At 39.0% G+C, this 24,518-nt stretch overlaps 1 protein-coding gene across 1 annotated transcript; it reads right to left on the bottom strand.

The window, feature by feature from the left end:
- Window positions 1-1,151: 1,151 nt before the first annotated feature.
- si:ch211-14a17.10 (uncharacterized) lies at window positions 1,152-24,179 on the bottom strand. The gene is made up of 44 exons (XM_035535154.2): window positions 23,933-24,179; window positions 23,585-23,625; window positions 23,435-23,459; window positions 23,055-23,123; window positions 21,601-21,690; window positions 21,271-21,339; window positions 20,495-20,578; window positions 20,073-20,171; window positions 19,669-19,752; window positions 19,402-19,470; window positions 18,571-18,657; window positions 16,261-16,344; window positions 15,644-15,730; window positions 15,298-15,378; window positions 14,767-14,856; window positions 13,148-13,210; window positions 12,387-12,440; window positions 12,066-12,113; window positions 11,866-11,949; window positions 11,395-11,481; window positions 10,475-10,549; window positions 10,050-10,112; window positions 9,546-9,635; window positions 9,285-9,374; window positions 9,069-9,158; window positions 8,871-8,960; window positions 8,293-8,382; window positions 7,913-7,975; window positions 7,557-7,616; window positions 7,370-7,429; window positions 6,676-6,753; window positions 6,294-6,380; window positions 5,568-5,648; window positions 5,392-5,460; window positions 5,066-5,155; window positions 4,893-4,970; window positions 4,361-4,450; window positions 4,090-4,179; window positions 3,742-3,831; window positions 3,464-3,526; window positions 2,914-3,060; window positions 2,518-2,589; window positions 2,189-2,218; window positions 1,152-1,858 (listed from the first exon to the last, which is right to left on the bottom strand). The coding sequence occupies exons 1-44, from the start codon at window positions 24,018-24,020 to the stop codon at window positions 1,302-1,304; spliced, it is 3,876 nt and encodes a 1,291-aa protein (XP_035391047.1). The 5' UTR covers window positions 24,021-24,179; the 3' UTR covers window positions 1,152-1,301.
- Between the last annotated feature and the right edge of the window lie 339 nt (window positions 24,180-24,518).

Genomic DNA, 24,518 nt, shown 5'->3' on the forward strand with positions numbered 1-24,518 from the left:
AATACAATACACCTCAGTGTTGATGGTTTTATCTTTAGTGTTTTGCCACAGTTCAAAATTAATGGCAAGTTTTTTACGTAAGCCAACATAAAACCTGTAGACATTGTCAGTGAAGACTCCATCAATGTAATACATGCTATAGGTTCTGCAGTGTGTGCTGGTCAGCAACATTATGATCAGAACCTTGTGTTTTTGTGTGATGGAGTTAGTTGTTATAGGTGGAACAAAGTATTAGCACTCACCAACTCCTGAAAGAGCACAGCACCAACAGACATTGAATCAATACAGAAACTGAAATAACTCCCAATAAACATGCCCCTAAGTAATACAACACAGAAAACACCATTCGAAATATGTTCATCATAGAATGCATAGAATAAGAACGGTGAATAGAATTAGAAACACAATTACTGTATGCATACAAAGAATAGTTTTATATATTGCAACACACACACACACAAAACAGACCACTTTAGAAACCTTTTCCATTTGTTGTTCTCCTCCAGCAATGCAATCACTTTTCTTAGTTCACAGACTTCTGTTTGTAGGTTTTCAATATCCTCCATACAGAGGTCAGTCTCTGCTGACTTTGTGCAGGATGTTTCAGTCAAATGACAGGTATAACTCCAGCAGAGCTATTCCCCCCTTCTCATTGTAATCTTTGGTGTGGTGGAATATCAAGACTTTACTGTTTGGGCATGCCTGAGTCCTATAGAATCTCCACAGTGGTAAAGAGGCTGAATGCTGTAGTAAGATTTGTAGTACTACTCAAAACAAGGCCTGGGTAATTTCACTAAACATTATCACTTGTGCTCAGTTGTTACACAAACTTTGACCAGGGATACTTCCCCTAAACCAGTCTTGGATTTTGTGATCACTGGACGTTATTTTAATGGGTAATGTAACAGGATAACTGCTTACACCTGACTCCCAGGTAAGAGGAGGCAGGAACAGTGGTAAGACCTGGGCTCTGAAGGCTGTGATTTGACCTCTCTGCCCCTACAGGCTTGGTGCAACTGTTCACTAAAAAAAATTGCCCCTACCTCTTAGACAGCTAAAATGTTATTTTATGGATCTTCTACTTAAAAATACCACACATCACTTTTTGCCTGCAAAAATTTAAAACTATTCAAGAAGGAAAGACAAACATCTGCAATAGTCAAAACTGTTTTTATTGCCTCTGTTTCAAAGCATACAGTGAAACTGCAAGGGTGCCAATTATTGACAGTAATTACATAAAAGGAGGATTGGCTTCTGCTACTGTGGATTTGAGAGCAGGCCCAATGCACTCTACTGCCATTCTAGTTGCCCTTGAGCCACAGGGCAGATGTGGAAGGAAGAAACACAATGGGAGGCTCTCCCTCTTCCTCGGAACATGTGGCGATATATGGGTACAGTGGCTCATCGAAGTCATTTTCAGGGAATGTGTAGATGGGCGTTTTGATTTTTGCATCATAGAAGGTAATCTTTCCCCTGCTGAAGTCCACCAGCACCCCGACCACAGTCAGTTTGCCTGGTATGTTAAGAACAATAGGCTTGTTGGTGAGGGCTACGTAGCTGCCATCTCTCCTCTTGAGGATGCCCCAGTAGCCATATTTGGGCCCATAGTTTATTTCCCCCTTCCTCCGCGCCGATTGTGTGGCTACACCCACCACAAAGCATGAACGGCTGTCCACTTGCACCTCCCAGTAGCGGCGCCCGGATTCATAGCCCGTGTCACCCAAAGCGGCTAAAGCTGTGTCGTAGCGTTCTGGGTTTTCTGGAACGACCCTGGGGAACTTTGAAACCCTCACCATGGTATTGCCTTTGTAGAGTAGGAGTCTGCGGTGGGCTGTATCTGGATCCAGAGCTGGGGAGACTGTCCCGGAAGAGAGTAGAAATACTGAAGCATGAAACACACCCAAACAGAACACAGGCATGCCTACCACAGAGAGATTCCTGAAAAAGTTGTTTTGAAAAAGATTGGTGTGTGGATTGCTTTCAGTGTGATTTTCCCACTGAGGATCAGATTAAGGTCATATAGTTTTTGTTAGTTCTGCTACAAAACAAAGGCAGATAATGTAACGTGTGATTCAGAGTTTTGTATATCTATTATTTGCAAACACTGACAATATTTACTACAGTTGTCACAAAATCTACTACATTACTATTTACAGCAGAAAGTTACCAATTTATAGCCTCAACTTACGAATGTTGATGTTTCTGTCTGGTTTTTCCACTGTACCATAAGACAAGAAAGCAACAAGTGTTAATTTCTTCAGACCATAACTATATTTTAGTATATTTGAATTAAAACAGATTCTAAAATGTCAGATCCAAAAGGTATAGGTTTTGTTCCCTGGGAACACACATTCCCTGATAAATATGCTTAAATATGTTGCTCTGTATAAAAGCCCATACTAAATACTATAAAGGTGAATGTAATAGGCTCAGGTGCTCTGGAGCAGTTAGTGCTGCACTAACGCAGGCCCTGCCTGTCTGTGCCAGCAGGTGGTGAAAGTGCACAGAGAGTCTCACCTTCCAGCTTCTCAAGTTTGTCCATGGCGATCTCCAGCTGCTGCGACAGTTGCTTGTTCTGCTCCAGCACGTCTACAGCAATGGGAGAGCAGAAAGCTCAGGTTCACCCACCCACACTCTCTGGGAATGAACTACACCCTCACACGCCAATGACGGCATTATTTTAACATCTTACTAAAGGCCGATCTTGAGACCCACTTTAAATCTTTAAACAGTGATGGACTGCCCATTTACTTTAGACAGTAAGACCATCATCATGTTCTTTTAGTTGCTTTGTCACATATCCATCATCATTTTTTTCTAAACACACTGCAGCAATTTTAATATGGTTAATATGGTAATAAAGTGTTGAACTGGACTGAATACGACTGAATAAACATGAATGAATGAATGAACCATCATGGGCTTTCTGCTCTCTCGCCAGTTCGTCCTCCTTGCGAAGGATTCGTTGATCCAGCTCAGTGATGGCCGCCTCCCTCTCCTTCAATTCCTGTTTCACCTTGCTCAGCTCCTCCTGCTTCCTGTCCAATGCTTTCCTCAGAGCTAGAGTACACATGCACAGAGGAGCGTCATGGTACTGGGAGATATGACTGCTAGGTGCACCAGACAGACACTTCAAAGTCAGACTGAATGAGTCTGGCATGTGTTTGAGAACCAGTTAGAGTTAACACCAACCCCAAACTTAACTCCAACTCTAGTCCCAACCCTAACCCTAGTGCCAACCCCAATCCCAGTCCTAACCCCAACTCCAACCCTAACCCTAGTTCCAACCCTAAGATCAACCATAGTCCCAAGACCAACCCTAGTCCTAACCCTAGTCTTAACCCCAACCAAACTCCAACTCCAGTCCTAACCCTAACCATAGTCCCAATCATGGCATGCAAAGCATCACAGCTGTAAAAACTAACAACAGACGCCTAAGGGCTCTGTGGAAAATCCATGTCACCTGCTTTATTCTTTTGAAGCTCTGAAACTTCCTTTTCTTGGTCCTTCACTTGCCTTTTCAGGCCTGTGGAAGACATCATAATCAAACCTTTTGTTATAATGTCAACCATTTAGCTTGGATCAGAGACAGAAGAGCAATTTTGTACTACAGCGAGACAACACATCCTGGGGGTGTTTCAGCATGTGATGGGCACTTTAAGCAGTTATTAAACCCTGAGTCTCTCTCTCATGACCAGCACAGTGTTACATTGTCACGATGCAGTGCAGTAAGGAACATACCTGAGATCTGCCTTTGGAGTGCCCGTGTAATGGTCTCTTTCCCACTTGTAGCTTCTGTCAGCTGTTTGCTCAGCTCAGTTAATTGATCAACTGCAAGAGAGAAGAAAGGCCACATTCACAAGAGTGCCAAGTGCCTGGCAAACCTGCACACATTGACAAAATGCGAATAGCCTCTCATTTTGGCCATCATTTTTGTATTTTCTTTCCATATGTAATTTTACATACTACTGACAGTGTGCTAGTAGTACCACTTATCAAGAATTATAGCTGTCCGGTCTTGATATTGCTCGCAAACTTTGCCACAAGTTAAGAGTTATACGCTTACTCAAGTTTGAGGTATTCGCTTACTCAAATCAGCATTTTGGGAATCTTTCTCCTTCAGTTTCTGTTCACTGGCCTCTAGTTTCTTGGTCTTCTCTGCTAACTGCCTTTGTACCACTGCAAAAAGAACACACACAAAACACACTGCAGGGCCTACTCTGATTACAGGATAGTGGTTCTCCAAGACACTGGCACGGGCACACACAAACATTCCATTAAATAAAAATAAATAAATGGCTAATCATACAAAGACTATAGATTTGCTTTGTTGCTTGAATTTGTGTGTGTGTGTAGTAACCTGCCATCTGAGTCCTGGCGTTTTTCTTTAGTTGAGTCAGCTGCTGCTCTTTTGCCATCACCACCTGCTGCAGCTGTGCTATCTCTTTCTCTGTTCATTCAGGAAAAAAGAACACTTTTGTTAATTGAATTCAGTTGTTTTTGTTGTTGTAGGAGTACATGCTATAGAACACCGATGTAATGATCTTCCCAAAACACCCCAGAGGAGTGAACGCACTAGTGAACACTACTGAGCAAAAGCACTACCGAAGACGACTGAGCAAACACACTACCAAACAATACTGAACAAACGCCCTGCTGAGAACTGCCTCTCAGTCACATGCTTTTAAACCTTTTCCAAGTTCTATCCAACAAATACCAAACAGAACACCAAAGCTCCATTCCATGTGAATGGCGTTAGCTATGAAATTATAAACCTGTGACATTATAAAATTATGCTTCATGAGTCAAATCCTATTGGGGCCTTTATGTTAAGGTTTTTTTTGTTTGTTTTTAATGCGTCACTGTTTTGAAAAAAGGTGCTTGTGACTTACTGAGCTGAGCAGTACCACAGCCACTCTTTTTCAGATAAGCAATCTCTTTGTTCTTCTCTGCAATCTGCTTCTCCAGGTCTAAAATGAAGATGCATGTCAGATCACTTAGTTCGCCTGTCACCAGAAATTAATTTTTCTTTCCATCTTATTCAGAGATTTAAGGGGGAACTCACCAGCAATCTTTTTTGAAGTGTCCTCTTTAAGCTCTGCTTGTAGTTTTTCCAGCTTAGCCAGTTCTTCCTTTAAAAAGATCACTTCAATGGCTGGATGGAGGAAAGAAAGAGTCAGAGAGAGAGGTCACAGTCATCATAACTATGAAAAGAGAAGTTTGAGTTGCCCAAAGCATCATGTCAAAAAGGTCATCACGAGATGGCAGGATATCACTTTGGGCACTCATCCTATTAGTTAAGGTCTGTAAACCACTTAATCTTTGGCTTTTCACCAGCATGTTCAGTAGGACTGTCTGCCTGTTCAGAAGGTAAAGCTAAAGGACACTCACTTTGCTTGGCATTGTGGTCTCCTGCAGCTGTTAGTTTGGCCATCAGGTCTTCTACATCCTTCTCCAGTCCTGCGCACACAAACAAATGTCACTCAGTGTAAACTAGCATAACCCAGCACCTGCACTCAACACCAGCATTCAGAAAACAGGCCTTTCCCCACACAGGCCAAACTCACGGGCAATCTCTGCTAGGTACCGATCAATGCTCTGTTCCTGCTGCCTGGACAGCTTCCGCACTTTCTCAAGTACTTGGAGAACTGGAACAAAAAGAATACGCACCTAACTGATGACCAAGAATAACACTGAACAATGGTGTTATTTTCAAACCATTATACAGAAAATTAACCCAGACTATCATACTCTCTCTCACACACCATCATACTCTCTCTCACACACACTACCAAACCTCCTAAACTCTTACCACTAAATAAAAAGCCCAGTAAAATATGGAAGAACAAAATAATCCTAGCAAGGAGCAAATCAGATTGAAATAAGAATAGATGTGACAATACAAGATGCATACATAGAGGGGCAGGGGCCCAACTGTCGTAGAGGAATAGGGGCCCAGCTGTAGTAGAGAGAAGGGCCCAGCTGTAGTAGAGAGAGGGGCCCAGCTGTAGTAGAGAGAAGGGCCCAGCTGTAGTAGAGAGAAGGGCCCAGCTGTAGTAGAGAGAAGGGCCCAGCTGTAGTAGAGAGAGGGGCCCAGCTGTAGTAGAGAGAGGGGCCCAGCTGTAGTAGAGAGAGGGGCCCAGATGTGGTAGAGGAACAAGGGCCCAGATGTGGTTGAGGAACAGGGGCCCAACAGTGGTTGAGGAACAGTGGTAGAGGGGCAGGTGACTAAAACTGCACTGTGAAATGACCGTTTTGAACAAGTTGTGCTGCATGCAGTTTGTGCTACTCACGTTCGGCATACTCTGCTCTGGATTTCTTCACCTCCTTTTGCACCTTGCCCAACTCTGCATTCTTCTTCCTCAGCTGCTGCTTCAGGGCTGTGAGAAAACCAAATTATTAAATGGCCACTTTAAAGCGCTTTCCTTACCAGGCTGTGCATCTGCCACACAGGTGCTTTAAATATCTTTAAAGCTCTTTCCTCATGGGTCTTTAAAGCTCTTTAAAGCTCTTTGCTCATTGGGTTTTGCAGCTATTGCTGTTCTTTTTTGAGCTTTAACTGTCAGTCACAGTCTGCACACTGACACATTGGTGCAAATTAAACAAAACCATGGATGTTAGCTAGACTCATCATCGACAGACTTACCATCAATGCTGGACTAGTGACAGACTCACCATCGACGTTGCCCTCTGATGAACTGATTTTTTTTTCCAGCATCTCTACTTCCTGGGTCAGAGTTTTGACTGTAAAAACTGCAAAAGATAAACATGAAACAAACTGAGTTGTGGAAAACACAAGGCAGAAAACAATGAAACAAGGCAGGGCACTGAGAAAGAATAGGAAGCACAAAGTTTGTTAAAAAGGAAACCCATTACAGAGGGAACACATATCTCATTATACCAGCAACTGCCCATCAGTTAACCAGCCCTTACCCTGATACTACTTCTACTCACCTGAAGCTTTTTTCCAACTCTAACACCAAATATTTACATTTACAGTATCCAAAAGCTGATGCTTTTATCCAAAGTGACGTACAATTATGACTGAGTACAAATGGAGCAATTGAAGGTTAAGGGCCTTGCTCAGGGGCCCAACTGATGGTGAGGCTTGAACCAGCAACCTTCTGATTACTAGTCAAGTATCTTAACCACCTACCACTGCTCAAATTCTAGATGCTAGAGATTAAAAAGGACAGTTCGGAAGAGCTGTACATATTAGACAAATGTACATTATATGTTGACAGATATGTACATATTAGACAAAAAGACAGACCTTGGTTTATCTATTAGAGCATTATAAATCATATAAATTGAAGGGAATTTTAAAATAACTCATAAAACCATGAGGAGCTATCATCTTGTCACTCACCTTGATAAGCTAAACTGTTATTTAGCTTTGAAACTGTATTCTGGAAATTAGTCTGCAGTTCTATAACGCACGCACGCGCGCACACGCACACACGCACACACACACACACACAAAATCAATCAGTCAAAGTATTTTATTTATATAGTACTGTTTTGTTTGAACAATTTGTAAGAAACATGTATCTTACCTTCATAAGACATATTGAGTTCAGAACATTCTTTGGCCTCCTTCAGTTCCTGCTCCAGTCCTGGCAAAGGAAACAGTAGAGTCAGCAAGGACACACCAGGTCCACGCTTCTCCACCCAGAACACAACCCCTAAATCCACAACATCCATGTTCACCCACAACCCACACCTCCATCCATAACACATCTTCACCCAAGAAACACCCTTGTGCTCATCCACTCATAAGCCACACCTATACTCATAATCCACACCTCCACTCAAAACCCACACCCCTACTCATAGCGTGTACCCCCAACCAAGCCCCTCACCTCCATCAACAACCCACACCTCCACCCATGACCCACACAACTCGCCTTACTTTTTTTCTCTGCCAGAACTTCGGATATTTCCTCCTCCTTCTGCTTCAATTTTGCTTCCAGATCTGAGGAAGCATATTTTACTGAACAATTGTTTTTTTTACAGTGCTTTTCTTTGTGTGGTTTAATGGGTGCCACACAGATGCAGTAAGTTGGTTTTAATATATATCTTTTGAATGTTGTAATTAATACATGAATAATTATGCATTAGAAACAAAAAATATTTTGCATACCTCCATGGTAGGCATACAAAATAGTGGTGGACTAATTCATGATTAGGGTTTAAAATAACAATCCATTTAACATTGGAACAAAGTTCTTCACTGGATAAATTGATGAACGGATACATGTGGATGTATGTATGTTAGTGTGTGAAACTCACCAGACATTTGAGCCGACATCTCCTGGTCTTTATTGTGTGCCTCATCTTTTGCCTTCTTTAGCTGTTCAATAAGCTCTGTGATCTTGTTAACTGTTCGGGAATGAAGAACATTGAAGGCCCTTACTGATAGATCCTTTAGCCATTACAACAGTCCTCTGGAATATCCAGTGCTGTTTCCAAAGTACCCTCAGTAAAGTTTAAAGGGTGTTTTTTTTTAGCATATCAACTCAAGTCCAAGTCTGATCCTAAACTGTAAAACCTATGGCTTCTTTTAATCTGGCTGGAAGATCTCAGGGATGTACAGGGATGTGGCTTTGGAGTTGGATAACCAGTGGCAAATTCATTCCATGACTGTTTTTTTCTCATTATGATGTTAACTGGTAGATTGTTAAATAAATTTTTCATCACTCATTTGTGCCCATAGAAGGCGCTAATGAACACTGATTTTGCTGTGTTCTTTGATTTTTAATTTTTTTATTTTATTTTTTTGACATTTTTGTAACACTGATCCTCAATGAACCCCTATAACTTTGAAAATGCATGAATGATTTTACATTTTTAAAATTTGATTCTCTCACCTTTTGTTGCTAATTCAGAGTCCTTCTGTTTTAGAGCATCGTTCCCCTTCTTCAGCTCCTCCTTTGTCAGGGCTAGCTCATTCTCAAGCTCTGTCATGAAAGTGTGTATAAATCAGCAGAGAAAGTTGCTAGTCTATACTCCACAGGTAACCCTTAGATTCACAGCAGCAGTATCAAAATCAGGAAGACATGTAGCACCTTTCAGCCTCTTGGCTGATACCAGCTGCACATCCGTCATCATCTTCTTCAAACCTTTAAGTTCTTCCTGAAGGTCACTGATCTCTTTGGCTAGAAAATGAGGAATTTACAGAGTATGAGCAATCACACCCAGTATGATTTCAACCTAACAGAAAAAAATAATAGTTAAGCCATGCAATGAACAGTAGCATGGCAAAGAGCAGCTCATTAGCTCACTTAGCTTCTCTACGTCACTGTGTGCCTTGTCTAGTTCCGTGTTCTTCTTCCTCAGCAGTTCCTCATTCTTTGAAATCTTCTCCTGAAGCTCTGTATGGAAAAAAAGAATCGGACCTATTACTGTGACGATCTACCTCAACATTGTGTTTATCCCTGTCCCACAAATCTGGATTCCATGAGTGTCCAAGCCCCACTTTTAACCTTTGAAGAAGGTAAGTGAAATAGCATTTGGTCGACATTGAACAAGTAGGATATTTTTACCGGCTATCTGGGTCCGAGTCTGCTCTTTGATGATTGCTATTCGCTTCTTTAACCAGGTTTCATCGGACAGCATAGCCATGTTCTTTAGAACTGACAACCAAGAAGAAATGGTAGCAGAGGAAAGAGAATTAAAAAGGATAAAATAATATAAATGTATTCAATGTCATTTATGTAAAAAAGAATATGTTTGGAAATTGAGTGTTAAGTGTTAAAATAAAGAACTAATCAATTAATCCCTCACTTATTTCAGTGGTGTTCACTAACTGTCCATTCTACAGTGTTGTGTTTTCATAAGTGTGTTTAATATATCTGATTCAGCTTGCACACCATTTGTCAATTACTGTTGGAACGGCATCAGATGAATGTCCAACCACATAAACCACTAAACAGCCCAGTGGAATCAGATGCATGTTCAACTACATAAAACACTAAACATCCACTGGAATATCCTAGGACTGCCTCTACTTCTCATACATGAAGTACAGACCTCAGCAATGGACTTACGGATTTTGGCGGGGTTGGAGTCTTCCAGCTGACTGATCAGTTTAAGTAGTTCCTGCTCTTCAACTTGATAAGTTTAAAAAAGCCATATTTAATTATTAGTTTATTTAGGGTATGGTGTTTATATGCACAAATGGTATATAAAAAATGAAAGCTCTTATAATGCACATTTTAAGAGAATGATTTCATACACAAGAAGGCATGCATGAATGCATGCACACACAAAAGGCAACATAATTAAACCCAATTCTATCAATATGCTAGAGGCACTTAGAACAAACCATGCAATGTTAAAATGATAAAAATGATTAATATGACATACAGTATGTCAACCTTTACATTAATCAGGAATTCTGGAAAGGAAAATGTAAGGAAAACATTTTTCACAAAATGTACAAAATCTTTAGAAGATATCTAGAAACACTTGCCTTTGATTTGGTCCTCATTCACAGCCAGATTCTGCAGTTTCCATATCTGCTTCATCTTTGCTACTATGTTCAGAACTGACCAGAACAGACAAACCCATAAACTGTTAGCTCATCTATGTAATGTTCCCTTCTTGTCTAGGTCTTTTTGATACTATGTATCACATTCTATGATTATTACTTGTAACACTGATGCAACCAGCAAGAAAAGCTCTCTTTAAATTTAAAAACCTATCATGTCTAAATGTTAAAAGTCAATCATGATGAACATTGAACCAAAGATGTAACAGTAAATATGGAGTTTAGACTTAGAAACTAAACGACTTCAAATACACCAAATATAAGTGGGGAACAAAAAGCAACACAAATATTTAATTTTTAAATTAAAAATAATTAAGGAAAGCATTGATGTACTCTTAACAAACAGTTCAAATTATACTTTAGGTAGAGAAGCATTCCATGCAAATACTTAAAATTATTTTAAGTAATACAGAATTAATTATAGAAAATGCAAATACTGGTACTAAGATAGTTTAGTACTCTGTACAAATACTTAAAATGCAACTTGAGTATAGTGATAGAGTATTGTGAGTCTACATTGGTATCATGTACAGTACTGGTACCATATATTTTTCTTAACAGATGAAACCTTTCATGCCAGTATTTAAAAATGTTAAGTATAGTGGTGGAGTACTCTATAAAAATACTTAAACTGTAATTTTAGTGGTGGGGTAGTTTTAAAGTACAATTACTTTAAGATTTTACTTATGTATTGTGGTGGAGTACTCTGAACAAATGCAGTGTAGTGGTAGAGCACTTCATAAAAATACTGTATGAGGTATCTTTAGTATAGTGGTGGAGTACTTTAAAAACATAACTCAAGTAGTGGAGTTCTGTTAGTCTTCACTCCAGGTACCACATACTTTTCTCAGCAGATGAATCATTCTCATACAGTTCTTGCTTCTTTGAGTTGAGCTGATGAATCATTTCTCTCTGCTTCTTCCTTAATTCTTTGGCAAACGGAGAACAATCAAATACATATATAGACATTTGGTTGACGATTCTTGAAGTCTTTGACTCATAATATAAGCACACATTTAAAAAAAGACTAAAATATCGTTGAGGTTTTGCAACAGAGGTAACTCCATGCCAATGACTGATAAACACCTGAAACTACATCTTACATGGTATCACATGAGAACTCTTTTGCAACCTAAAGAAAAATAAGGTATAAAAATAAAGGCAAATAAAGCCGTCTAAAATGATTTCTTTTATATTTGATAAGCAGTTTAAATGAAAAAAATTCAGAGGTGAAGCCAGTTCTCCCAGTGGCTACTAGTACTGCTGCATAGAAGTGAGCCTACATATAAAAATATGTATGTGAAGTAACGCACCACTGATCTTGGATTCTGATGTCTCACCCTTAGCGTCGGAGGTTAAGCTTTCGATTTCAATGGTGAGTGACACAATCTCGAGAACTATGATGGAATTTGGACAGAAATTTATACTGGAAAATACAGTTACAGGTTTTTACAACTGGACTCAGTGTTTAGGAATTTTACTGTACTGGTTTTGCCAAACCAGCTTCACTCACTGAGTTTCAGGTTTGCTTCGGGCACCTTTTGTATCATATCTACGATTTCTGCAAAATCAGAAAAAAGCAAGAGCAGAGAATGAGAGTTGGCATGCTATAATGTCAGAGTTAGCATGCTATAATGTCAGAGTTAGCATGCTATAATGTCAGAGTTAGCATGCTATAATGTCACCTGGCATGCTATAATTTTAATATTGGGGGAACTTTAGTTTAAATAAACATATGATACAGCACATGAATAGTTGAATATATGATGGTTGCAAGGTAGTTGCTAAAGACTAGTGAGGTTGAGTCTGGACTGGTCTGGGGTGAGACTCTCACCATTGTAAGCCTCCTCGAGGTCTTGGCAGTGCTCGGCTTTTCCTATCTCCAGACCTAGATGGGGTAAAGGTTTTGATATCAATCACCAGACATATTTGGATTATCTGTACTGCATTCACCTGGCTGGTCCTTCTAGTTAATAACAGATTACAGGCTAATGTATTTGACCATGTTTTAATTTTATGTGAGAAAATAAAAAGAGGCAAAACTGAATTGGTTAGAGTTAAAAGATGGGTAAATTTTAATGTATAGAAGCCAACCTGTATATTCTACAATATATGATACATATGATATATATACACAGTATATATCCTACAGTAAACCTAGTATACTTAGAGTGTTATTCTACAGTATACCAACAGTATATATCCGCAACCAATCAGTAATTGTTTGAAATGTACCAATGCCGCCATAAATCCTTCAGTAAGGAATTTGCCAAATGCACATTAATGCAACATCATAATATTGCGTATCACTGTAGTTTTATAAACCCAGCAATTTCGAAATGGGGTTAGGAATTTAATTTCTGATTTCTTATTTGGTGATTGTAACTTTATAAAGGTTCTCTCTTAGTTAGATTTAGAATTCATATAGGCTCTGCTTTAGTGTGATTCAAAATTCATACAGGGTCTTCCTTACTGTGGTTTTTATTTTAGAATTTACATAGGCCAGTGTTAGGACTAGGACTAGTATTAGGGTTAGTCCTAGTGCCAGGGTTAGGGTTAGGGTTAGGATTAAGGTTAGGGCTAGGGTTTCTTTACCCTCGTTCTCAGTCAGCAGGTCAGAGATGTACTTTTCTTTTATCCTCAGCTGTTTCTGCAGATCTGGGAAGACAGAAGTAAACGTTTTAGCTAATAGATACCACCATGAAACTTCCCCCATTTGATTACTTACATTAAGAGAATTGCTTTTAGTATTGCTGAAGTCTTTGGACATTGTATGTTTAAATATACAAATGATGCATTATTTACTTAAACGTGCTAATTTGCATATATTTCAAGAACTGATACTTGTTTCATTTTGCTGACATATTAGAATCAAGTTTTTACAGATGAAAATTTGTTTCTCTCTTTTTGCTACTCCATAAATCATAAAATACTGTCATCAGCCACAAAAAACGCCATGTTTTTAGGCATGAAATGTTGTATGATTCAGGCTATGAATGATATGTACAATCCCCTCTGTAGAAACCTTCTGAATATAGATATGGATAAAACTGGAAAATTTGGTATATATAAATGCTACTAAAGTAGAGATTTCTTGCTCAGAGTGTGACAAACCTTTAAAAAATTTTTTTTTTAAATTATATATATATATACATATATATATATATATATATATATATATATATATATATATATATATATATATATATAAAATTTCATACATTTGTATTTGAAATAACTTTTTACAGACACAATATCTAATATCATTTGGAACAATGATATAGAACATCTCTAATAATATGTAATAATATGTGTGAGGAAGTTCGCGGGAACCCCAGCCAGTCCCCCTGTCGTCTGCTGGCTCGAGGTCTGACGAGTCCGGGGGGAGCGCCCATTGCTGACTTGGGGTGTACGAGCCAGGAAGCGCACCAGATGTTTGTCTCCGGAGCAGACAATGGTGATGCTTCCCTTTTTGCCTTGTTTAGGCGCACGCGTAGTCACACAAGGTGAAGGAGTGTGCTCTGATGACAATACCTCTTTAAAGATGACATGGAGTGGCTTGCCCTCTCTGGAGCTAAAATAATTCAACTTGAATGTCCTGAAAAATTAGTCTACACTCATTAGTTTATGTTTGTTTTGCTTGCCTACAATTTACTTTGTAATTTTACATGGCACTTTATTATTATACTATTATTATTATTATTATTATTATTATTATTATTATTATAAGCTACTATTATAAGCTGATACAAAAGAAATGAGCATATTTGGATCAGGTAGCACTGTACAGGAGAGAGAGAGAGCTTCAATACCTCAATACCTGTGATGATATGGTGTAGTCAACGGCAACAATAGTGCATGTTGCGTTTGCATGCTAACTTTTTATGAATTTAAAAAGAAATCTACAGATGCAAACAAAGTGTAGAAAAACAAACCTCTAAATGTGTACTTTGTGTGTTTTCTTTCAGACTGCTGGGAAGCTAAATGGCACAAAATCTCAAAATTGACCTGTACACAATATAACCATGTTTTTGCCTGCTGTGTCTCGTCTCGCTGTCTATGCACCTGTTTGGTAGGAGCGTTTAATAATGAAGTCTCTCATGGATCATCTCATGTGTTCTGCAAATAGGAAGCTTTGTTGAAGGCAAGTGGGCATCTGGCCCCCAAACCCCCAAAAAGTAGAGATGTTTTTGTCAGTGTGAATCGCCACCCACCTGCTATTTGGAAATCCGCTGCCGCCTTCTCCCCCTGTGCCCGGATCTGGATCTCACGCACCTGAAACTGCAGAGCCAGGATCTTGGAAACTGATGGAATTAAATAATAAGCAAATGTTACTTCATGTACAAAATAAAGAACACTCCACCACAACTGGCTAAAAAAAAAAAAGAAAACCAAAAACACTCAGTGGGTTAACTAGGACAGTTAAGTCTGCGAGTTAAACAAGTTATCTGGGAGTTAAACAAGTTACCTGAAAATTAAACAGTTACCTGAGAGTTAAATGGGATCAGCTCTAACCCTATGTCAGTTCCATTTCTGTTTTTGACATTGACAATAGACATTCACTGATCTTTTAACCATTCATGTTAATTTAAAATAAATTAAAAATTTTGTAAACTGAAAGAACTACCAAACTGAACCAGATTGAATGAATAGAAATTGCATTGGTTAAAAAAGTATTCTGTAAATTTAAAGAGAGATGTTTTTCTTTTAGTTGTGTAGTGTTCGTGTTCAGCTGAGGCACACACCCAACTCCTGTCCATCCTTCTGAAGGCGATCGAGTTTGTCTTCTGTTTTTTTTTTCTTTTTCAGCAATTCTTTCTCAAGGTCTGAGAGACACAACAAATCCAGGTAGAAAAACAGGTATGAAACATTACAGTCTAACACGTGGTGGTAGTCTATCACAGTCTCGCTCTTCAGCCTTCAGGGGATGGTAGACGATTACAGGTTTAACCGTCCTAAGACACCTGACTCAACCCATAGTTTAATTACCAAGGCCTTCTTGACCTTGATCATTAGAGCAAGGAAATTTCTACACCAGGATCATAATACTTAAAAAGTCCTTCAACCAGAGGAACTCCAGAACAACAGAACCTGGTGTCTCAGAGAGGATGTGGTTAAGAGCTTCCAGATCATCCCCCAGTGCCTTCACGTCTCTCTCTGTGGCAATAATCTCTTCATCTAGGATTGAAACAGGTGGTCATTCAATGATGGCAATGAGATGTTTCAATGAATAATGACCTAAAATGATGTCTACACAAGTCCGATATGGTGCAGTTGGTCAGTCTGGCCCTTTGTGTTGTATGCTACATGAGAAGTTCAAAACTGGGGCACAATGACTGACAAAAGTGAGAAAAGGTTGAATTTGACAGCTACATCAAGAAAATGTTTGATTCTGAGCACAAAATCAAAACTGTGAAAAATGTTTTTCTACTACATTGTAAAATAATCTGTGGTTTCAATGTGATCTCTTAATTGAACATTTATATACAAGCTAACTCATATGAAAAGGTAGGAATGGTTGGTTAAGGTTTGGGATATGGGCAGGGTTAGCATCTGTAGCTCATCTGATGATACAAGAAAACAACAACAACAACAACAACATTGTTGTTGGCACTCATTATATTCATTATGAGTTCCAATAATTTATAATCCATGTAATTATCATTTATTTAGTGAACCAAAAAGCTGCTGAAAGCAATGATACACACCAGTGACTTTGTCTGAGGACATCTCGTTCTCCTTCCTCAGTTTGGACAACTTTCTTTTTGCCTCCTCAAGCTGCTTCTTCAGTGCTGTTAGACATACCAATCACACTGGTCTAAGACACACCCATCACACTGGTCTAAGACACACCCATCACACTGGTCTAAGACACACCCATCACACTGGTCTAAGACACACCCATCACACTGGTCTAAGACACACCCATCACACTGGTCTAAGACACACCCATCACATTGGTCTAAGGCACACCCATCACACTGGTCTAAGGCACACCCATCACACTGGTCTAAGGCACACCCATCACACTGGTCTAAGACACACCCATCACACTGGTCTAAGACACACCCATCACACTGGTCTAAGACACACCCATCACATTGGTCTAAGGCAAGGCAAGTTTATATCAAGCACCTTTTATACACAACGGTAATTCATAATGCTTCACATATGAATAGAAAAAGCTTATTACAACCCGAGACCACGGCAAGATCTTTGCCAAGAAAGATAGTAAAATCATTATAAAATGTATTAAAACTGAAATTGAAATATTAAAAACAATGAATTTAGAGAAATTAAAACAAAAGTAAAATACATAAGCTAAAGAATATAAGAAATTAAGAAGTAAAGAAAATATTAATAATAAAAACAAGAATCAAAAATCGTAGTGCTTAAAAGTAAAAATGCAGTGCCACAGTTGAGATGTAATGCCATATAAACTGAAATAACAATATAACAACAAGGTCTAACCTGAGCCAAAAGCCTGGCCAAACATGCATGTTTTTAACTTTTATTTAAAAACATCTAGTGTTGGAGCTCTTCTAATATCCTGACAGCTGGTTCCATTTAGAAATGGCATAGTAGCTAAATGCTGTGTCTCCATGCTTAGTTTTTACCTTAGGAAGGGTAAACTGATTAGTTCCTAAGGACCTAAGAGTTCTGCTTGGATCTTAACTCTACAGCCTATTAGGTAAATATGCTGGTCCTACACAAGTATAGACTAGTAATAATAACTAATAATTCTGTAGTATACTAGTAGCCAGTGTAAGGATTTTAAAATAGGGGTGATGTGTTTTTTTCTTTTGCTCCTAGTAATAACTCTAGCAGCTGCATTTTGAATCAACTGAAGCTGTTTGATTTTCTTTTTTGGGGGGTTCCCATTAAGAGATCATTACAGTAATCCACCCGCTAGAGATAAAAACATTGATGAGTTTCACTAAATAAACTAAATAAAGGGCTAAGTGAATCTAACCTTGGAGAACTCCACAAGTCACCAGCACTCATTCAGAAAGCTTATTTTCTATTTTGACAAAATCATTCATGCCTTGTAGGTATGAACTGAATCATTTTAGGGCTGTTGCTGAGAGTCCAAACCACTTCTCAAATCTATCTATAAGAATGTTATGATCAACAGTATCAAAAGCTACACTAAGATCAAGCAGTAGTACCACAGACAGCTTCCCAGCATCTGTATTCAAATAAATGTCATTAATTAACTTGATTACAGCAGTCACAGAACTGTGAGTATGTCGAAATCCTGACTGAAATTTGTCTAAACAGCCATTTGAGGATAGAAATTCAGTAAGTTGTTTGAAGGCAATCTTTCCAATAAACCGCAGATTTGAAATAGGTCTGTAATTACTTAATACAGTTACTTTCAATTTTTCTTTTTTAATAGAGGCTTCACCACTGTTTTTAGTGTGTTAGGAAAAACATGATAAGAATGAGGTGTTTAGTATCTGAGGTATGTCGGCTACTGACTGAAACAAATTCTTTAAGGCCTCAAGGCAAAATGTAGATGATTTATTTTTTGGCATCCTTGTCAAAACTGCTCAGAGATACTAAAAGGATGAAAACAAATGATAATTGCTTGCATTGAAAGGAACCATTAAATAGAGCAGCTGTACAGTACTTCCACTTTTCCGGCTGGCTTGAGAAACATTTAGAAACGTTTGACGGTGCTGAATCAATTAATATGGTTAAAAACTTCAATTAAAAACATAAAATCACAAATGGGCTATAATAAAATCATTAAATAAATGAGATTAATTCATGAGCTACCTAATATTAAGAAGAGCTAACTTAAAAACCTTTGTCCTTTACACCAAACCCTGTGGCTTGCATCTTACATATTGCAGGTTAGCTACATTTACAGTATCTGACATGTACAACAGAGACCTGTAGCATATCACACACACATCACACTGGTCTAAGTGTACTTCAGTGATAAATAAAGGGATTAATCATAAAAAGTGTAAACAACAATAGTGCAGCAGGTTGTTGAGTTTGCAGCTCACCGTCGTGCTCTACTTTTGTCTTCTGCAGGTCAGCCAGTTTCCTCTCAATAGCCAAAACTTCATCCTGGTTTCCAATGAGCTGTGTGACTGAAATCACACATGTAAAATACACTGAGTGATCACTCAATCAGATGTTCCTACTGTACAGCTGTACCTTTACCATTTTTGCACTACTGAGTGAACTGTACTGGTAACTTGTGTTGTTTTCTGCACAGTTTAATTATTAGTTTCTAGTGCTGTCTTTCATGAATGACACTGTTTTTTAAAGTAAGTGATTTCTGCATGTTTTGTACATATATACACATATTGTGAAGTGCTTTTGGTTTCGTAGCTGATGAAGGACCTCTGTCTGAAACATCCTATTTCTCTGAAACCTTGTGTACTTCATTACAATTTTGAATATCCCAGCAAAAACCTGCCCTTTGGTTAGTTCCAGGTCACTCAGGAAGGAGGCCAGTAAACATTAAATCAACATACACACATACACAATACAGACAGTCAACTGAGCAGAGAGTACAATAGTGGTGCCAACAACGGTGGATTACACCTTACAATAAAACCTTGAAGCCTACTAGTATGACTATATAATGTAGCTGCAACTAATGAGTTAATCACAGTGTATGCAGGAGGCAGAACTGCACATTCTCTTTACAGGATCTAACCATATTTTACTGGGATCTAATGTTATACATTCACTGTTTAGGATAGTTAATGTTCTCTCTGAACAAATGCACCATGAAGGTCTCAATAATTAGTAAGGAGTTAAAACAAGGTTTCAAACATCAGCCTAGTTTAGGAATGTGAGCCTAATTTTATTAAAACAGAACCTACCCTGCTTAGATGTGGCATCACCTTTTTCTTCCAGAAGTTTCAGCTTCTGCTGGAGTTGCTTCTGTAATTCTGAAGCATTTACATATAAATCTGTTACAATAGCACATCATAAATCTGCACATAATTCTGTTACAGTAACACATCATGGTTCTGTAAAACTGTCACAGTAACATCCTGGTTCTGCATATAAAATTCTTACTGAACTCAGCAGAAAAATCCCCCAATTTTGGGATTGTATAAAACTGAATAATGCTTGACATCACGCACTTTCAATCTGCGATGATTGTGCAGCACTGGGATTTCCTGTACGCAGTTTGTCGATCTCCTCCTGCAGGGCGTTAATCTCTGCAACTACTCCAGAGGAAGAGAAAGGGAAGGAGCAGCTGCCCTGGGTTATTATCACCTAGACTGCTCCACCAGGCCAAAAGAGAGAGACAGAGAGAAGCAGACAGAGAGAGACAGACAGAGTGGGAAAGAGGGACACAGACAGACAGAGAGAGACAGACAGAGAGAGATAGAAAAGGGAAAGAAGAAGTCAGACAGACACACAGAGAGACAGACAACAAAACAGACAGAAGAGACAGACAGGCAGGCAGACAGACAGATAGAAAGACAGACAGACAGACAGACAAAGAAAGAGAGACAGACAAAGAGAGTATACTGATCTTTACTTTCACTGCTGCTGCCAGTTTGGCACATTTTCACTTTACTCAGATTGGCAGTTGCTTCATCCATTTCTTCTTTAGCTTTCTTCAGCTGGTTTTCCTTTTCTGAAAAACACAGTCATGATAGAAAATATCTAAAAGTGCAATGTAAACATTTTTTGTGAAGGTGTAAGGCAGAGAAGGTAGTCACATCCTGTAGTGTCCCAGGACTGGATCAGACCCAGCCAACATTCTCTCACAAACTACATTATAGATCTGGCAGTTGACTTTAGGACATTCCAGAAAAAGAAGTGAAGTCATATGTGTCAATATGACACATGTCTAGAAATTTCCCAGCAATTATATATATTAAAAAAAAAAAAGTCAACTCAATGACACCATAAACATCTAACAGATATACTCTATCATCATGTAGTGTTGTGACTCACCTGCGATTTTCGCTGTGTCTGTCTCCATGGTGATTTCCATCTCTAACTTTTTCATTTTGATGTACTTTTGGAGAATTTCTAAAACTAAAAAGCAGGATTCCAGGGTCAAAACAATCAGACCCTGATTTTGCCCTGACTTACAAAAGGTTTGTGTGTGTGTGTGTGTGTGTGTAACAACAAACCTGATAACATCCACAAAAAACCCCTGCTTTTTTCCTTATAGGGCTACATTGTTCATATAAGTAAAATGGCATCTGAACATTTTACAGGGCTGCCTTAATGAATATGAAATTTGGGACCTTTCTACCCAATACTGGATGGGATCAATGAAAACCTTTTTAATTAGCTTCTGCAATGTGATTCACTAAGCCTGGAAGAATTTCTAAGAATGAAGATCACATGTGTAATTTATAAAATGTATTTTACATATTTGGCAGTTTTGTAATTAGGAGACTTCAGAAACATATTTTAGAAATGTTTAGAATTAAGCCTGTTCACATGTTTAAGCCTGTAGCTCTTAATAATTATTTGCATGGTCAACTCAATTTTGCCATATTGAATTTCAGGTGAGTTTTTGTTGATCTGAATTCACCATGGATATTGAAAACATTTAGCACATTTAACAAAGGCAAATAGTGTCTGCACCTGATGTAGTTCATGCACATTTTGTAAATCATCTGCAAGATGCCCACTAAATACATGTGCAATCATAATGCCACTTAAAAATAGGTTCACATATTAAGATTGAGGAACAACACATTCAGAGAGCCACATACCTGCTTTGGCAGGACCTTCTGTTTTTTCCCCAAGTTGTCTCAACAGACTGTCAAGCTGAACCTGAAGTGCTGTGTGTAAAAACAGAATGCAAACAGTTGGAACAAAGTCCCTGACAGGTGGTGCTAAGTCATGGATTTTATCCCAGCGCCATACTGGAGAGCTCCAGTTAAAAGCAGGCTAGACAACAGCAGGTGGGATCAGGATCAGGATCTAGATTTGGATCTACATCTGGATCCGGATGCAGTAATGGGGAAGCACACCTGGTCTGCTGTATTCAGGCCAATGCTTTCAGATTCAAGCTGACTGAGAATGGTAGGGAACATTTTTACCTGAGATCTGAACATTGGAGGCCTGGGTTTCATCCTTGCATGTAAGCTGGATCCGTTTTAGCTGCACCTTCAGAAGGTTCAGCTCATTCTCTGGAAGAACCACAACCAAACTAGGTTTACCTCCCACCTCAAACCACCATTCGCAGTTTCACGCAAACTTTCTGAAATAGAAAAACTAGAGGATTTTATAATATACACCTTGTACATGGTTTCAAGGTTTTAAAAGAAATAAATTATTCAACAAGTAGGGTGAAACAAATAAGCAATACACACCATACAGTAAATTATTAGTCTTGGCTGGGTGCACCATAACAAGGCAGCAGGGCATAACATGGTAGTTAAATATTAGGCCACATTTTATATGTAATTCTATACATATATACTTTGAAAGTTACAATAACAGTTACATTAACTTAACCAAAAGTATGAAAGCATTAAAATGTTAATATGTATTCTATACTCAGAAGGAATCTAGAACTAATTATCTGTTGCCATGCGCAGTATGTGTCAACTGTGTGGCATCCTGCAGCTCTTCCTCAGTGGTCATCTTCTGACCACAGCTGACTGAATAGTATTGGGAGATCATCTTCTAACCACAGCTGATTGAAGAGTATTAGGAGATCATCATCTGACCATTGCTGATTGGATAATGTTGGGAGATCACCTTCTGAGCACAGGTGATTGGATAATGTTGGGAGCTCATGCTCTGACCACAGGTGATCGGATAATGTTGGGAGCTCATCCTCTGACCACAGGTGATCGGATAATGTTGGGAGCTCATCCTCTGACCACTGGAGCACAGCTGACTGGACAGTGCTGGGTAAAGCACCACTCTGAGCTCAGCAGTGACACTGACACATGTAGACACCCCTAACACACTCCTATGGTTGATATTTGTGAGGCACCTCAATGTGCGCTGAGAATGGTCAGCTGATCAAATATGGACAGCAGTGGTGGAGCAGGGTGGAGCTAAGAAACTGTGCATACCAATAGATGATATATGGCACCTATAAAATGCACCTATAGCACATTTATGGCATTTAGCTAATGCTTCTATCCAAAACAACTTACAATTATGACTGAGTACAACTTTAGCAATGGAGGGTTAAGGGCCTTGTTCAGAGGCCCAACAGTGGCAACTTGGTAGTGGTGGGGCTTGGACCAGCACCTTCCGATTACAAGTCAACTACATTAACCACTGAACTACCACCATCCTAGCACAAATGTACCTAGTGGTAGGTGTTTATGAACAATTGGCTATTAATAATACATTTAACACCTTTGTACATGTGTCAGTTTTGTGATGCTGTTTCAGCAGTCAAATAATGTAGTAGTATATTCCTTTTTTTCTACATTTCAGTCAGCTAAAAAAAAAAAAAATCTGTAATTTCATCACAGTTCATTAAATATGCACTAAACCTAACTAACAGTTTACTTCCTGTTCCGTGACTCACCAAGGTTACTAGAATGTTCTGTCTTTTCCACCAGTCTCTTACTGCAGGTCTTCAGCTCATTTTCAGTGCCTGAAATAGAGAGCCATAATCATCCCAAAGGGCATATGTGAGAGCACTAAACGCTGCAGTTCACTGCCTCAATCATCCCAGACAAAGGGTACAACTAATGACAAAAGAATAATAATCCAAAGAGAAATAAAGTAATAGTAAAAACTTCACAAATTGTTTAATCTCACAGATAATTTTTAGAAACCCATTTCACAGTACGGGACACTAGCATTTGGTAGGCCATCCAGGTCTAAAAGACTTGCTGGTTAGGATGCGCAAGCTTCAGTGGAACCAACTAATGTGTGTGATCTTGATTTTAAAAATATACTTACCTTCACAGAAGCGCATCAACAAAGTCTTAAATATGATTGGGGTAGGCAAAAAAGGAGGACCATTAATGTTTTATGCTTCTGTATTTCATATTATCCCAATATAGTATAACGTAATTATATGTAGGGGCTTATAGTACTGAATAATTGTACCTCTAATTCTTCATCAGAATCTTCAGGTTCATCGCCAAGTACTGAAACAAGAATGGAGGATTCAAGAAACTGAGTGAATTATTGGTCATGAGAAAGCTATGCAAAACAATTAAACTTATTTCCCAAAACTTTTTGAGAAACAAGCTGCTCACTAACCTTACCTAAAATGGGATTGCTTTACTACTGTCCTATCTCAGCAAGCTCTATGTACTCACAAGTTAACTGACTGCAGTTAACTTATCTTGCAGAGTTGTCATGTTTCCAGTAAGCTCTTCCCATGGACCACCTGTTCATGTTTTATCCACTGAATTGATCACTGTGTGTAAATAAACGTTACGTCTGACTTACCACTGCGTGCATGCGCTGTGTGCCAGGTGGCAGAGGCTGTCATACAGCATAGCAGGAGTAGATGGATCCAGCTCATCTTTGTGACCATGATCAGACCGACTGCTGGCTGTGCCTGGCCCCTCTCAGGCTTATGTACCCAGGACACACTCCCCTGTACTCTTACACAACCCTGTCATTCTGTTACAAGGGCCAGCACAGACATACATACATACATATACATCATCTAATACTCTTCTATGTTTCACAATTCTCAACTTCCTGTTCGATGTCTTAGTCATCACCGCAGTGCAACAGATGAGTTTACAGCAACAGCTGCTGGGCTTCTGCAGCTTGTATCTCCCTGTACCAGTCTGATCACGTGTCCTTTGGTCAACAGATAAGATAACTGTTTGATTGCTATCAGCCATGGGGCCAGCTGCTGGGACACCCCAGTGTATGCCAAACTTGGGGCTGACCCTGTGCTTAATGTGTCTGAGCTTGCCACAGCCATCACAATGTCCATAATGCACAAAGGTAAGTGAAGCACTGAGGAGAGGACTGGATTTGTGCATCTCAGGACAGGTGTGTGTGGCACTTCAAGACTCCA

Source organism: Electrophorus electricus, chromosome 18 (assembly GCF_041902795.1).
Source record: "Electrophorus electricus isolate QZ-2024a chromosome 18, ASM4190279v1, whole genome shotgun sequence".
Classification (NCBI taxonomy): Eukaryota; Metazoa; Chordata; class Actinopteri; order Gymnotiformes; family Gymnotidae; genus Electrophorus; species Electrophorus electricus.